This window comes from Manacus vitellinus, unplaced genomic scaffold (assembly GCF_001715985.3).
Source record: "Manacus vitellinus isolate BGI_N305 unplaced genomic scaffold, ASM171598v3 scaffold_84_pilon, whole genome shotgun sequence".
In the NCBI taxonomy this organism is placed as follows: domain Eukaryota; kingdom Metazoa; phylum Chordata; class Aves; order Passeriformes; family Pipridae; genus Manacus; species Manacus vitellinus.
The window spans coordinates 336,976-350,244 of NW_021940840.1; the positions used below are offsets into that span (position 1 = coordinate 336,976).

The 13,269-nt window shown below is 51.9% G+C and overlaps 1 protein-coding gene across 3 annotated transcripts in view; it reads right to left on the reverse strand.

The window, feature by feature from the left end:
- The window catches only part of LOC103766418 (acyl-CoA dehydrogenase family member 11), an 18,181-nt gene extending 5,845 nt beyond the window's left edge, over nt 1-12,336 (reverse strand). For all 3 annotated transcript variants that reach the window (XM_018085650.2, XM_018085649.2, XM_008933449.3), the window contains exons 1-11: nt 11,912-12,336; nt 8,359-8,591; nt 7,689-7,788; nt 6,509-6,626; nt 5,641-5,774; nt 5,381-5,539; nt 4,621-4,715; nt 4,267-4,366; nt 3,081-3,221; nt 2,276-2,368; nt 1,875-1,982 (exon numbers count right to left, since the gene is read on the reverse strand). In XM_018085650.2, coding sequence (XP_017941139.1) covers nt 1,875-1,982; nt 2,276-2,368; nt 3,081-3,221; nt 4,267-4,366; nt 4,621-4,715; nt 5,381-5,539; nt 5,641-5,774; nt 6,509-6,626; nt 7,689-7,788; nt 8,359-8,591; nt 11,912-12,211 — 1,581 coding nt within the window. In that variant the 5' untranslated portion in view covers nt 12,212-12,336. The remainder of the gene's footprint in view (nt 1-1,874; nt 1,983-2,275; nt 2,369-3,080; nt 3,222-4,266; nt 4,367-4,620; nt 4,716-5,380; nt 5,540-5,640; nt 5,775-6,508; nt 6,627-7,688; nt 7,789-8,358; nt 8,592-11,911) is intronic.
- Nucleotides 12,337-13,269: the final 933 nt, after the last annotated feature.

Consider the following 13,269-nt stretch of genomic DNA (forward strand, 5'->3'; position numbering starts at 1 on the left):
AAAGCAGTCTGACATTGGGCACAAATCCTGCATGCTGAGAGCCTTGATGGACAAACATAAAGTACATTGTACTTGGTTTGTGTGCATCAATAAAAAGGAAATGGATTGGGGCAGTTAAAATCCCTTTATGACGGGCTAAATTATTTCCTCGCTAGACAGGAATGGGAGGGACGTTTCAAACGGAGCCAGACTCCCAGAGACTGAAAAAATTTGGACACTTGGAGCTCAAAATAGAGGTTGTTTATCACCTGTAAGTGAAACCCTCATTCTGGGGTAGAAACTCAGTGTATTCCTGCAGGCAGAAATCCCTCCCAGGCTGTGGTTCCACTGCCAGGCTGCCCGAGGCATAAGGGAAAAGCTTGAACTGGCCACGTCTGATCTGTTCTATCCAGGAGCACCCCCAGTGCTGTCCCAGCTGAGCCCGACCCAGCCCCTCTCCCTGGAAGTGCAGCAGCCTCAGAGTGACGTGCACAGCAAATGCAGTGGCACTTACTGGAATTTAAGGACCTTGAAGTCAGAGCTCGCTGCCCTCCAGCCCCACACACGGTGATTGGTGGGAGCACAGTAATGAGCTCGTTAATTAATGAATCTCATAACTTGGTCGCTGCTTTGCAGGTCCTTGCTCTGCATCAGGGCCCTCCCCGAGCTCCCCTGATTATCCAGCCGGGCCCTCCCACTGCAGCAGGGAGGTGCTCTGGGGATCAGCACGGCACCTGGGTGGGGGGTTTGTTTGGACTGGTGTTAAATGGGAGGCTGTGGAGGCTGCTTCTGTCCAAATGATTCTTGGAGCCAGATCTTTTCCTTCTCCGCTCCACCACCTGCAGTGTCAGCCTAAGCTGCTGTTTGCCAGCACCTGGACCATTTGCCATTAGCAGTTGTGCTCAGTCCTGCTCGTGAGGAGATTTGGCTTCTTGTTTGGTCATCAAATTGAGGTACTTCTCCTTTCTCAAAAGGTGTCTGAGAGGTTGGCAAGGAGACCCTCATCCCCCGAGGTCAGAGGGGTGCTGTGCACAGAGCACAGCTGAGCTGGGGTTTGAAATGGGAAGAATTTGCAGCCACTGGGAGAATTACTCAGGATCTTGAAAGCCCTATCTAGCTGTCAGTGCTGCAGGAGCACAGTGTCCCAGACTTTTCCCTTCCCACAGGGTGTGGATGGAAAAGTGAAGGCTACACACAGCCCAGTCCAGAACTCCAGGTGCCCAGGATTGCTGTACATCTGGATTGCTGTGTCTGGATTAATAATGTCACCTCTGGGAGAACACCCTCTGCTCCACTGATCCTGGCTCCCAGGCTGGTTTCTGTCTCCCTTTTTGAGACACAATGAAACAGTGATGCTCATTTACCTTCATGAAAACCTGAGCTGCTTCGGGCCTGTCACCTGAGCAGCTTTAAAGGCAAAGGCAGAGAATGGCAAATCTAGAGAGACAGCAATGGCATTCCACTGGCTCTTCCCATCTTTTCAGTGGGAATAAAAATAGACAGTCATAATGCAGTAGGTAGCTCTAGTGAGGTTCAATATTCAGCAGTCTTGTGGTGATTTTCCAGTTAAGGAACAAACCCACAAAATTATTTTGGATTCAGGAGGGTGACTCACATTAAAAATGTACTTATTTTGGTGCCTGTCATGAGGGACTCTGACAATGCCAAACTCTTCACTGCTGAGCTGAAAGTATCTGCACACAAGGATCCCAGGACAAGCACTACCTGCATCCTGCTATTTAAGGAGCAGAATTGGAAGCCACCTTTGGAATACTAGTCTAAAACTTTCAATTTGGGCATATTCCCTGCCAATCTCATTCAGGAGCATGAACCCCAAACAAGGCTCTGCCAAGGTGGGCAAATGAGGCTGAGCAGGGCTTCTGGAGTGGGCTCACCTGCACTGTGGACAGGAACACGGCCATCACCCGTCCTTGGCTCTTGGCAAGGGACCGCAGGACATCGAGGGACAGGATGTTGGTTGTTCCCTCCCATATGGACAGAACCTGTGGGAAAGAGGAGGCTGGGCAAGAGCAGGAAGGAGCCTTTGGAGTGACTGCAACAAAGATAGGGGAAAGGAGGGAGCTCAGCTCCATGGCTGTGCTGGGGAACAACCCCAGCACCAGGAACACATCCTGTCTCCTCCCTGGGAATGGTTGGGCTCAGCAGGAAGGCAGTGAGGGAAGAGCTGCCACACCTGGAGCGAGTCTGGGAGGATGTGTTCCCCCTGGAGCAGGTCTTCAGCAGGGAAGCAGAGTGCTGTGCAGGGCACTAGGGCACACACAGGAGCTTCTCTTACCAGAGTATCCCGGAGGATGACTGGCACACCCGTGTCCTCCATGTAACCTTGGCCCCCAAAGCTCTCCATGGCCTCCACAGCCACAGCAGTAGCCTGCAAAAGGCAGAGCTGGCATGATCCACAGTGCATGAGGGGAAACAACAAACCTCCCACAGCAGTTCCTACTGGGATGGGCTGACTGGGCCCTGCTGACTTCCTGAGGCAGTTTCCTCACTACATACAGGAGGAGAAGCTGGGGAATGAAGACTGAGAGAGGACCTGCAGGAGCAGCCAGACCTTGGGAGAAGATCCCAGGAGAGTCTATCTCAACACAGTCCTTCCAGGCAACGTACCTGTGGTGTGCTTGGTACATGGGAGTGTGTTTCTCTGGTCCAGGAGAGCCCTAACCTTCAGCTTCTGTGTATGTAAGCTGAGGGCCATGAGCAGAGGACAGACCCCTGAAGTTAAGGCTAATGTTAAGCTCTTAACATCTACTCTTCTCTTTATTCACAGTGAATGATATTCTCCGTGGCTGTGTCCTCCTTGGACATGGGGAGCCCCAGCAGCATTCCTGTGGCACATGGAGCACTCCTCGGCAGTGCTGGCTGTCTCTGTCCCCATCAGATGGCTCAGGTGAGAGCAAAGGGACAAGGCTCCTACCCACAAAGTCCAGTCTCCAGAGCAGTACCTGCTGCAGGTCCTGCTGGTATTGCCCCCTCTCCCTGCCCTTCATGTTGGCTGTGTTACTCAGCCCTCTTTCCAGCTCTGTGGTTGTCCATGTGCCACACAGCCCCTTCCCAGGCTAATCAAACTGCCTGTTCCATACCTGCTTCCCCGTGTACAGTTTGGCCACAGGGACCAGCAGTCTCAGGAGCAGCTGGTCCTGCTCACTTGCCAGGTTGGTTTCTGCCAGGCCGAGCAGGCGAGCGACCTCCATGAGCAGCAGAAACGCCCCTCGCGCCTGCACCTGTGAGCAGAGAACAAGGGGTGTCACTGGCAGGGATCTGGGACTAGGGCTGATTCCATGATTCCATGCTGAGGTGCCACGGGACTGCCTCGAGGGGAAAATGCCACCCCTGCCTGCACAGACCCACAGCTTCAGAGACAGAGACCTCCTGCCAGGCAAGGCACAAAGCACAGAATATCAAAGGTGCTCTGGAGCTGCTGCTCTTGGACACTGTGATCTGAGGAAAGGGGCAATGCCACTTCATCAGGGCTGCTTGAGCCTCAGCAAAGCTCCTACCAGTCATCCAGGCCACAAATCCACATCCTTTCCAAGGGTAAGAGATGTGAGACCACACATATGATGGTCAGTCTCTGAGCACCAGGAGCTGCAAGGTCTGTGACAGATTTCTTGCTGAGCAACTTACTTCCCTGGCAAGCTGTGATTTGGGAAGCATCAGGATATGGAGCTCTGTAGCTCCTCTGTGTAAAGATGTGCTGTGGGACTGTATAGGATCTGCCCTTTCTTTCAGAGGTGGAGTTCTGGCCACAGGCTAGGAGAAGCTGGAGCTTGAAGTTATGTTTGACAGATGTTGACACTTTCCCTCTCCCTCAGCTCTCAAGAGAATTTTTAAATGCTGTTTACAGCCCATCTCCTGGTGCATGAACTACCAAGGAAATTGGGTGAGTCTGTACCACCCCTGGACAGGAGGCTGGTGACTGCAGTTCAGGTGACTGTGGAGTCAGGCCTGGACTCTGATGCCAAGACCCAGTTTCAGAGATCATGGCTCATCGCAGCAGGGGCACCCATGAACTTTGGTGTTCCACTCAAGAGAGTTCCCAGGTAATTGCTTAGGATAACCTCAAGTCCATCAGAGAAGCTAGGTCTATCATCAGATCAAATCCCACTAGAATGTGGCAACTCCCTTGCTGCATACACTTTTTTGTAGCAGGAAGAGCCTCCTACATCTGACTGCTGCACACAGCAGGCTGGCTGTGCTCATTACCAGCAGAGGAGCTCTGCCCTCTTTCTTTCCCAGCAGGTTCAGCTTGGCTCCCAACAGCCTCACCTCCATCCGGGCTATGGTCTGCATGTGTAGGGGATGGTCCTTGAGGAGCTTCCCAAAGGCGACCCTCCTGCGGGCGTACTCCCTGCTCAGACTGATCATCCTGCAGGGAACACAGACAGAACACAGTCAGACCTTCCACTTCTGAGCATTCCCTTCCAGCCACCCCCACCAGAAGAACCCTGCTCAGCTGTACCCCCCAGCCTGGGTCACCCCCAACCTCCTCCAGCACTGTTGCCTTCCAGACCTGTCCCACAAAGGCATTAGATGTCACTCAGCACAACGCCGAGCATTGCCAAGTCCCCTTGTCCTGACAAGCTGCTCCTTCAGCTCTGGGGGGATCCATGCTGCCTTCACCTTCTCATGGAAGCTACTGCACCAATGACATTGTGGATCCGAGTGATGTTCAGCATGTTGGAGATGGAGGCCACTCCACGACCCTCTGCAGAGATCTGGAACAGCGAGGAACAAAGGCTGCTGTGAGCCTTTCACACTGCCCTGAGTGGGGAGGGGATGGATATGGAAGTGAAAGTGGTGCCAACAGACAGATGGGCACGGGCTCCACTCCATTCCTGTCTGACCTCAGGCACCTCAGTGCTTTAAAATATGGCTATCCCATGTTAATCAAGTCTATGGCACAGTGTGGCTGCTCCATCCCTGGAAATGTTCAAGGCCAGGTTGGATAGAGCCCTGAGCAACCTGGTCTAGTGGAAGGTGACCCTGCCCCCATGGCAGGGAGTGGAATGAGATGAGCTTTAAGGTCCCTCCCAAGCCAAACCATCCTGTGATTCTATGATTCCATGACCAGAGAGGTGGCATGATCAGTTCTGGTCCCTGTTGCTTGCTCTACCTGCACATTACACAAACTGTACCTCAGCTGGCTCAGTGCATCTGGATTAGGGAAATGACCAGCCTAAAATGACTTTCTTTTTTTTCTTCCCTCACATCTTTTCCTGAGCTCTTCTCAGCCATGCTCCACACAGACCCACTGCTGAACAGCCAGACAACAAGCTGGAAGGGGGGGAGCTTTTCCAGTTGGGATCACTGCTGAAACCCCCAGGAGTGTGTGCTGTGCCAGGCCAGCCCAGTGCCCAGGGGAGGGTGAACCCCTTCTCACCAGCTCTGCTCTGGCTCCCTGCAGCCACAGCTCTGCCGTTGCCATTTGTCTGGTGCCCAGCTTGTCTTTGAGCCGCTGCACCTGGATGTTGTTCAGCTTCCCTTCCTCGTCTCGAACCCTCAGGAAGAACAGGGACAGGCCCCTGGAACCCTGGGGACACTGAAAGGCACACAATGAGGATTTAATTATGATGAAACAAGGAAGAAAGAGAATGTCCCTGCTCCTTCACCTGGCTCTGCCATCCAACAGAACTGGTTTACCTGTCCTTCAGCATCTGCTATCCTGGCCAGGGTTAATGCCATATCAGAGTCAGCAGCTGATGTAAACCACTTAAATCCATAGAGACAAAAGGAACCATCCGGCTGCCTCCTGGCCACGGTCTCGGTGCCGTTCGCTGAAACAGAGGGGAACATTTCTTCTTTCACAGAAGGCCTTATGGGACCTTCTGTGTCAGTCAATGCTGCTTTTTCAGGTTAAGCAGCAGCTCTTTTAAGCTACCTCTTGCTATGAAGATGGAGCATGGGTGAGCTTTTAATCTCTTTCATTGACCCTTGATAAAAAATGCAGCGTGCATAATCCAGTGCCTCCGGTTCTTTAGGGGCTACCACAGCCAAGAACACTAAGGGCTCTACAGATCTGGGAGCCCTGCAGTGATGCACATCTTTCACTTCACAGCTGATCTTTTCACTACTTCAACCAGAAAACCAGCTGCAGCTTCCTCAGACTCCCCTTCCCCAGTTCTGCCTCTGCAGCAGAGTTCTGAGGTTCCATAGCCCATTATTAATGTTAGTAGGCAAATAACTAATGTTATTACTAACTAACATTAGTCAAGTTGAAGGCCAAGGATGCTTTCTCAGTCCCAGCTGGGATGGACTTGACGGTGTGGCTCAATGTTTAGATTATAGAGCTAGAGATCTGTGTGTTACCTGTGCAAGGAGCACAGGTCTGTGCCTGCCTGTGTGTTCTGCTTGTGCCAGTGGACAGAAGCATTTTCTTGGCATTTTCTTGGTTAAAAATCTGAGCTATGCAGAGGATTCCTAAACCAGCTCCCTGGCTTTGTAAGCTCCCCACACCCTTCATTTTCTCAGTTCTCACTGCCACATCTGTCTCCCACCTCAGGGCACGTACCAACATCCGAGCCGCCCCTGCGCTCCGTCATCCACTGGCCAGAGGTCCAGAACTTCTTGGGGTCACGGGATGTCAGACGGTCAAAAGCGCTTTTCAGAGACCCGGGAGTACCCAGCGACTGTTTGGGGGGAGGGAATAGAAGCTGAGATGGTCATAACACAGCAGATGAAATCAGACAGATGCTTTAACTGCCCCTGGTGTGTCCTGGGCTCAGACCAGCCGGTCTGGAAGCAGGTGGGGGTCCTGCACTGCGGAGCATCTGCAGGTGCTGCAGAGAGCCTGTGAGCCAGCCAGCTCCTGCCTGGCTGCTGCAGCACTGTGCACACAGAAGGTGTTCCCTGTGTTACAAAGGGAGTGCTGAGCATCCTTACCCTCCTCAGATTTCGGCACCGCTGGACATCTGGACAGAGAGCTCCCAACACGGCCCATGTGCCAGGTATCAGCATATGTTCATGTACACTGGATGTCACCAGCTGGGAAGAGGTAACTGCCTTGGGCTGGTTTGGTTTTTGTTGAATTAAAATTTGGTTTTTGTTGAATTAAAATTTAGGAATTAAGATACCTAAAGGATATTTTCCTCTGAATCCTACGCAGCCACTGAGGGAGTGCAAAGGGTGTCACTAAGACGCAGAACCAAATATTCCAACTGGGAAAGTCTTAGTGGCTTGGTGAATTTACACCAGGTATGGATCTGGCTCAATATATCTAACTGCCACTCCACATAAGGAATAGGAAAACAAATATTCTTGTAGTAAAAACATCATAGGATCATGGAATGGTCTAGGTTGGAAGGGACCTTAAAGCCCATCTTGTTCTACCCTCTGCCATGGGCAGGGACACCTTCCACTAGACCAGGCTGCTCCAAGCCCCGTCCAACCTGGCCTTGGACACTTTCACTTGGGACACATTTCCAACTCCCTGCAGTGTTGCAGGTGTCACATGCAGCAAAGGCCTGACTGTACACAGTGCTGTAAGTAAACATAAACCTGGCGTGGGCACAGAGACTTTGTCACTAACAGACAAAGGCAGTGGGGGACGGAGCTGAGTCACAGAGCAAGCAAGGGCCGTGCCCAGAGCCAGATGGTGGATCAGTGCTCCTCCATCCTTGGCCGGTGCTCCCATCTCTAACCAGAGCTGCCAGGACGTGGGCTGTGCCCTCAGGGACCAGCTGAGCTCATACCTCAATGACTTTGGCTGCCCCATCAGTCATGGCCAGTGGACAGCTGAAACCTCCAGAGGAGGTTGAGAACAAGTACAGTTTGACAGCCTGGTACAGGCGGCTGAGAGAGAGAGAGAGAGAGAACAGACGTGTTACAGAGCAGTGCAACAGCGGGAGGATAAAACATCTCGACTGGGAGGAGAGGGAAAAATACAGCCAGAGCAGGTGAGGATCAGACCACTCATTTCTGAGAGGGCAAAAACTGCTCCAGCCAGGAGGAGAGAAGAGAAGCAGCAGAGTTTCTCAGTCTCAGTGGGACTGCCAGCACCAGGCCAGCTGGTGCAGTTTTTAACAATAAGAAATGTGGGTCTGTCTCCATGGACCAGAACACAATGAAACTGCAGGTGAAATATCAGATCTTTAGCTGCTTTAGCTGGAGCAGTGCAGGGAACTGCCAGGCCCCACAATCAGGAAGGTGACATCAAAGATTATTATGATCAAGTGTAGGCCTTTAGTTCTGGCCTATCATTGTTGAAGTGGAACATTGCAGTGGACAGACAGTGCTGCTGGGGACAGCAGGAGCTGAGCTGGTGTCCGGGCAGCATCTGTTACCCGTTACACAACCAGCTGGATAAACCTTGCCAAGAATAACCAGGAAGGCTCTGAGTCACTCCCATTCTCCCCCAGTTACCTCCAGTTGGAGTATTTTCTCTCATAGGCCTCAGCAATCAGCCCCTCTTCTGCCGAGATCTCCTTCATCCTCCTCCAGGCCGAGCAGGTGTCGATGCGATCCACGCGCTGTCCCCAGGCGTCGAACTGCCGGAACACCGGGGGGTTCAACTCGCACTCCCATCCCAGGGGTTGGATCTTGGTTAGCAGGCGGTTTCCAAATCTCTCCAGGTCCTGATGTACCTCCTCCAGTACCTAGGGAGCAACAAGAAGAGCCCTTCAGCACAACCCTGGAAGGCAGGAGCCTCGGTCCCAGCTGGAAAGGCAGAGCACTGCCCATGTTGTCCTGCAGTGCCAGTGGTCTCTTGCCACCTGGCCCTTCCTTGCATTTTGTAACACAGCACAACTGCTTCTCCCTCAGCCTCTGCTGGCACAGCTGTGCTCCATTGACACTTTTTCTCTTTTTGCCCTCAAAATCATTTTTTCAAGTTACTTTTGGCAGCATGTCTGGATTTCACAAAAGGCAGAAGTGCTTTAGTATCAGGGCTGAGAATGACACCGATGCACATGAGCAGAGGGGTTGGATGAGACGGTCTCCAGAGGTTCCTCAGCCACTCCATGATTTACTGCTGGAGAAGAATGCCAGGGGAAGGGCTGCCAAAACTGGAATGCCTTCCTCTGTACAGGAAAACTTTCGCTGGGCTTAGCAGTTACCTGCCTGTCAGGTTAGGAAAGGAGGGATGGAGGAATCATTTCATCCTCAGCTTGGCAGGCAACGTGTCTTGATTCAAATTCCCACCCTGCATCCAGCTTCCTACAGGACCCTGGAGAAGAATTCATGTGCCCTTGTTTCCCCTGGGCTTGGCTGACCAGAACAGAGCAGTCTGTCCACAGTTAATGGAGGGAAACCAGCACCCACCACAGAGGAGTGACTCATTCCAACTCCCTCACATTCCTGTTTCAAGGTGACAGTAATTGCCTTCTGCAAGTGCTCTTCCCTCTCTGTGGAAAACATGAGTGAAGTTGCCCAGCCTTAAATAACCTGACTTAGAGAAGATTAAAATCAGGCCAACAGGACTCAACCTCCAGCACTGTTGGACCCTCATTAGCATAAACACATCCGAGGCTGTACTGGGGGTCAGGGAAGCACCTGATATGCTTCCATCAGAGGAGTATTGTTTGCTGTCCTCTGCCCCTCGAGAGACACTCATTCCCTCCTCAATAAAACAATGAAGGAGGTGAATACCATAGTTGCTGTACCTAAAACAGTGCAGTTATAAACCCCATTAATGTGCTGTTGATGAAATGCAAACACAGCTTCTTCCTTTCCTGCCCCCCCCACATTGACTCTCCACTGAGCTCTGTCCCGTGTGATCGATTCCTTCAGCACTCTGCTGTTCTGCACAAGTCATGAGGACCCAACACACATGGAGCTGGTCCAGGTGCTGCTCTGGAAGTCTCCACCCTCAGACCAGCCACTTTTCCTTCAGGTGAATGGTGAAAGAGTGTTAAAAATCACAAAACAAGCCCAAACCATGCACAAGAGCCTGTCAGCTGGTCCAGCTCACACCACAGCCCTGTTTGCTGTTGGAGCCCAGCTGGGATGGGTGTGCACCTCCAGTGCTTATCATTTGAAGGTTGTTTACAAGGCATAACCCCGGAAACCAGAGTTCATGGACTTTGCTGATCCCTGAAGCACAAGAACCTTTGAACTGCTTACCTGGTATTTTTTTGTGGGCAGAAGAGCATGAGCCTACCAGATAGATCTCTTGGTTTGAGTTCACACTACAGGGAGCTCGTCCATATTTCCTAAAAACCCTCATGCCCTGACCACACACAGCCTGACAAACCACTGACCTGCCCAATAAACAAATAAATGTGTTTATTCCCAAGGTGAAAGAACAAAATCAAAACTCCTGTGTTTGTGACTGCTGAGCATCACACACAGCAGCCTGAGTGCTCCAAAGAACAGACACTGGGATATGGACAGGACACTTGTAAACCATCAGGGTCAGGGCTGAGGCTGCTGGGTGATCTCCTTCACCCTAATCTGCCCCTTGATATTCCAGGCATGAATATATTGGAAATGTGCAAATTATTGCACATTAGGAGTGTGACCCTTTATAGTAAAGGACATATTTTCAGGCCAATCAACACCAGGTAGATCCTTCTTGACAACAATGCTCAGAAAAAGCAGGTGCTTCGTTCTGTGTTCTCCTGAAATCACCTTCAAACAAAGGAAGAAATCTTTTGTGCCATTCCAGGAAAACTTTTGTGTTCGCCACTGAATAGTACAACAGGAATAAACTTCCAACGTGGTGTCTGCTTCGGTGGGACACCCAGAGCTTCGGGGGTTGCTGCTCTCCTGGCCAGGAAGGTGTTCCCATGGAGAGCCGGCTCCCAGTGCTGCAGACAGCAGCCGGGGCTCTCCCTTCCAGCAGCGAGGCAACACTGCCCCGCGGGGACCGAGAGCAGAAATGAAAGGGAGATGCTGCTCTGGGAGATTTCACAGCCGCTCTTCTCTCTTTGGGGAAGGAGTGGAGGCAGCTCTCAGCCTCGCTGAAACACAGCATTGATCCTTTTATTCTCTGGGAGACCTGGACTGTGATTCTTCCAAAGGTGCAGATTAGGAGCAGGGTCTTTGCGGTTGCTCAAAGGCATCGTCCTTTCCCGTCTTCTCTTCCGGCAAGAAGGCCATGGTGGTGCTTAGGGAGGCCTCATTCCTGTCTTTAGGGATAGCTGTGACAAAAGCAAGCTCCCATTGCTCCCACCACACTCTTCTCACCCGGTGCCTGCGAGACATGGAGGGAAAGCAGAGGAGGGCAGAGCCTCACTGAAAGCCACGTTCTTCCCCTCTGCTCACCCAGTGGCTTTAGAGGTCATTGCAGCTTCTGCTGCGATAAATCATGGAGAGAGGTCACACACTGCTCCATGAGAACGGGTCCCTGAAAAGTGGGAAACCAACGTGGACCTTGGGGTGAGGAGAGCTGCCTCCTCCCAGGGGTTCCTCTGTGCTCAAAGCACAGAAACCCACAGTTCAGGGTATCACCATACCACCTGCACCCCTGAAACCTGTACAGGGTCTTTTCTGGCTGAAAACCAACCCGGAAATGCCACTGGCCTGTGCTGAGACCAAGCAGACCACAAGGGGCCTTTGTACCCGCTCGAGCACTCAGCTGAGAACAGCCCCATTCCTTAAGAATTTCCTTAAAAGCCCCTCTTCCCAGGGGAAGAGAGGTGGAAGAGCACAGCAGAGGTTGGAGGCACCTTAGTTTTTAACTTCTCTCTGAAATTCTGTTCTTCAGACAACCAGAAAACAAATACCCACACCGACAATCCCACAACAACATTGCAACACCCAGCCCAGTCACGGGAGCCACTGAGCCACTTGCCGTTTATGTCGTGGCACTGTTTGTCACTCCTGCCCTCAAACATAATTAGTTTTAAAGAAAGCTGATAAATTCCCCCCAGTTAAATGCTCAAAGGTTCAGAGAAACATTCAATTCACAGGCTGAAACAGCAGCTGGGCGGAGCTGTGGTGGGTACACACGGAAACACAAACATGCACGCCAGACCTTGGGAGGAAGGTGAGTTTTCAAGTAACTCCGAAGCAAAGTATCCTCCAAGTACGGGTTCCCAGTCTTGGGCTGCTCTTGGAAGAGGGTCTCCGTTGATCTCCTCACAAGGGGCATTTCCAGATCTTCTAACACTTGTTTCTGCTGCGCGCTGACCGGCTGCTCCTGCCCCCCGGTCGTGCTGATTCCTTTAACACTCGGTGTTTGGCACCTGTCCCTGGTGCGAGGCAGAAGGTGACCCGACTGCCAGGGCTGGATGGTGGCACTGGATCTCCACCAGGGCAGGCGACGGGCAAACATGATTCAGCAGAGCCCTGAGCGTGTCACGCCAACAGCTCTCACCTACAGACCGTTCCTCACCCGACAGCAGCACCAATCCTGGCCTGTGTGAGTGTTGTGAAACTGTTCTGTCTTCACTCCTCCCTCCGGAAGGAGTTTTCCTGCAGCTGTTGTCAACTGAACTAGGGAAAAGGTCTTTGGCAAGAGACCAGAAAATGGCCTAGAAAAACACAAGTACTCAGGAAATACAGTGTCCTCCCCTACTAGCTGGGCAAAGCATCATAACCGGTCAGACTGACATTTCCAGAGCTGGGGGAACTGAGAAGCGGGGGGTGAGGGATGTATTCTCACCTGAATTGCTTGGACTGATAATGGGGTAAAGATGAGGAGGAGGAAAATACATTTCTTTATCTAAAAGATAACAAAATGCCTGGAAATGGGAAGAATTCATTTAGGCAGGTTATTCTGTAAGTAAGATAGTGGGGAAATGGAGAACTCATCCTCCTTGCCTGGTCTGTGAAATAATCTGGTTCTTACAGAGTCCCTTCGAGTTGAGTTGGGACGATATTGTCTCCCTTTCCCTAGAGAAGTACCAGAATATTCTAAGAACGTGGCTTTAGTAGTTGAAAACCTGCACCTTCCTCGAGGTGATATGCTGCAAATAAACCCAGTATTTGGCTATAAAGTGATTTTAAACATACATGATACCACACAACTGTCCCTGCCATGGCTGGCCCTGCCGCTATTTCTTCTGCAGGGTCACCTTGTGTCCTGGTTTTGGCGAACGACAGGGTTAATTTTTCGCAGTAGCCGTGAGGGGGCTAAATTGGGGAACACCATCCTAAAACAAGGACACCTTGTCCTGCCCGAGTTCCGGGTGCAGGGCAGCAGGGTCAGGGACAGCCACAGGGTGAGGGGCAGCGGCACACACAGACACAGGGTCAGGGACAGCGGCACACACAGACACAGGGGCAGGGACAGCCACAGGGTCAGGGACAGCGGCACACACAGACACAGGGTCAGGGACAGCGGCACACACAGACACAGGGTCAGGGGCAGCGGCACACACAGACACAGGG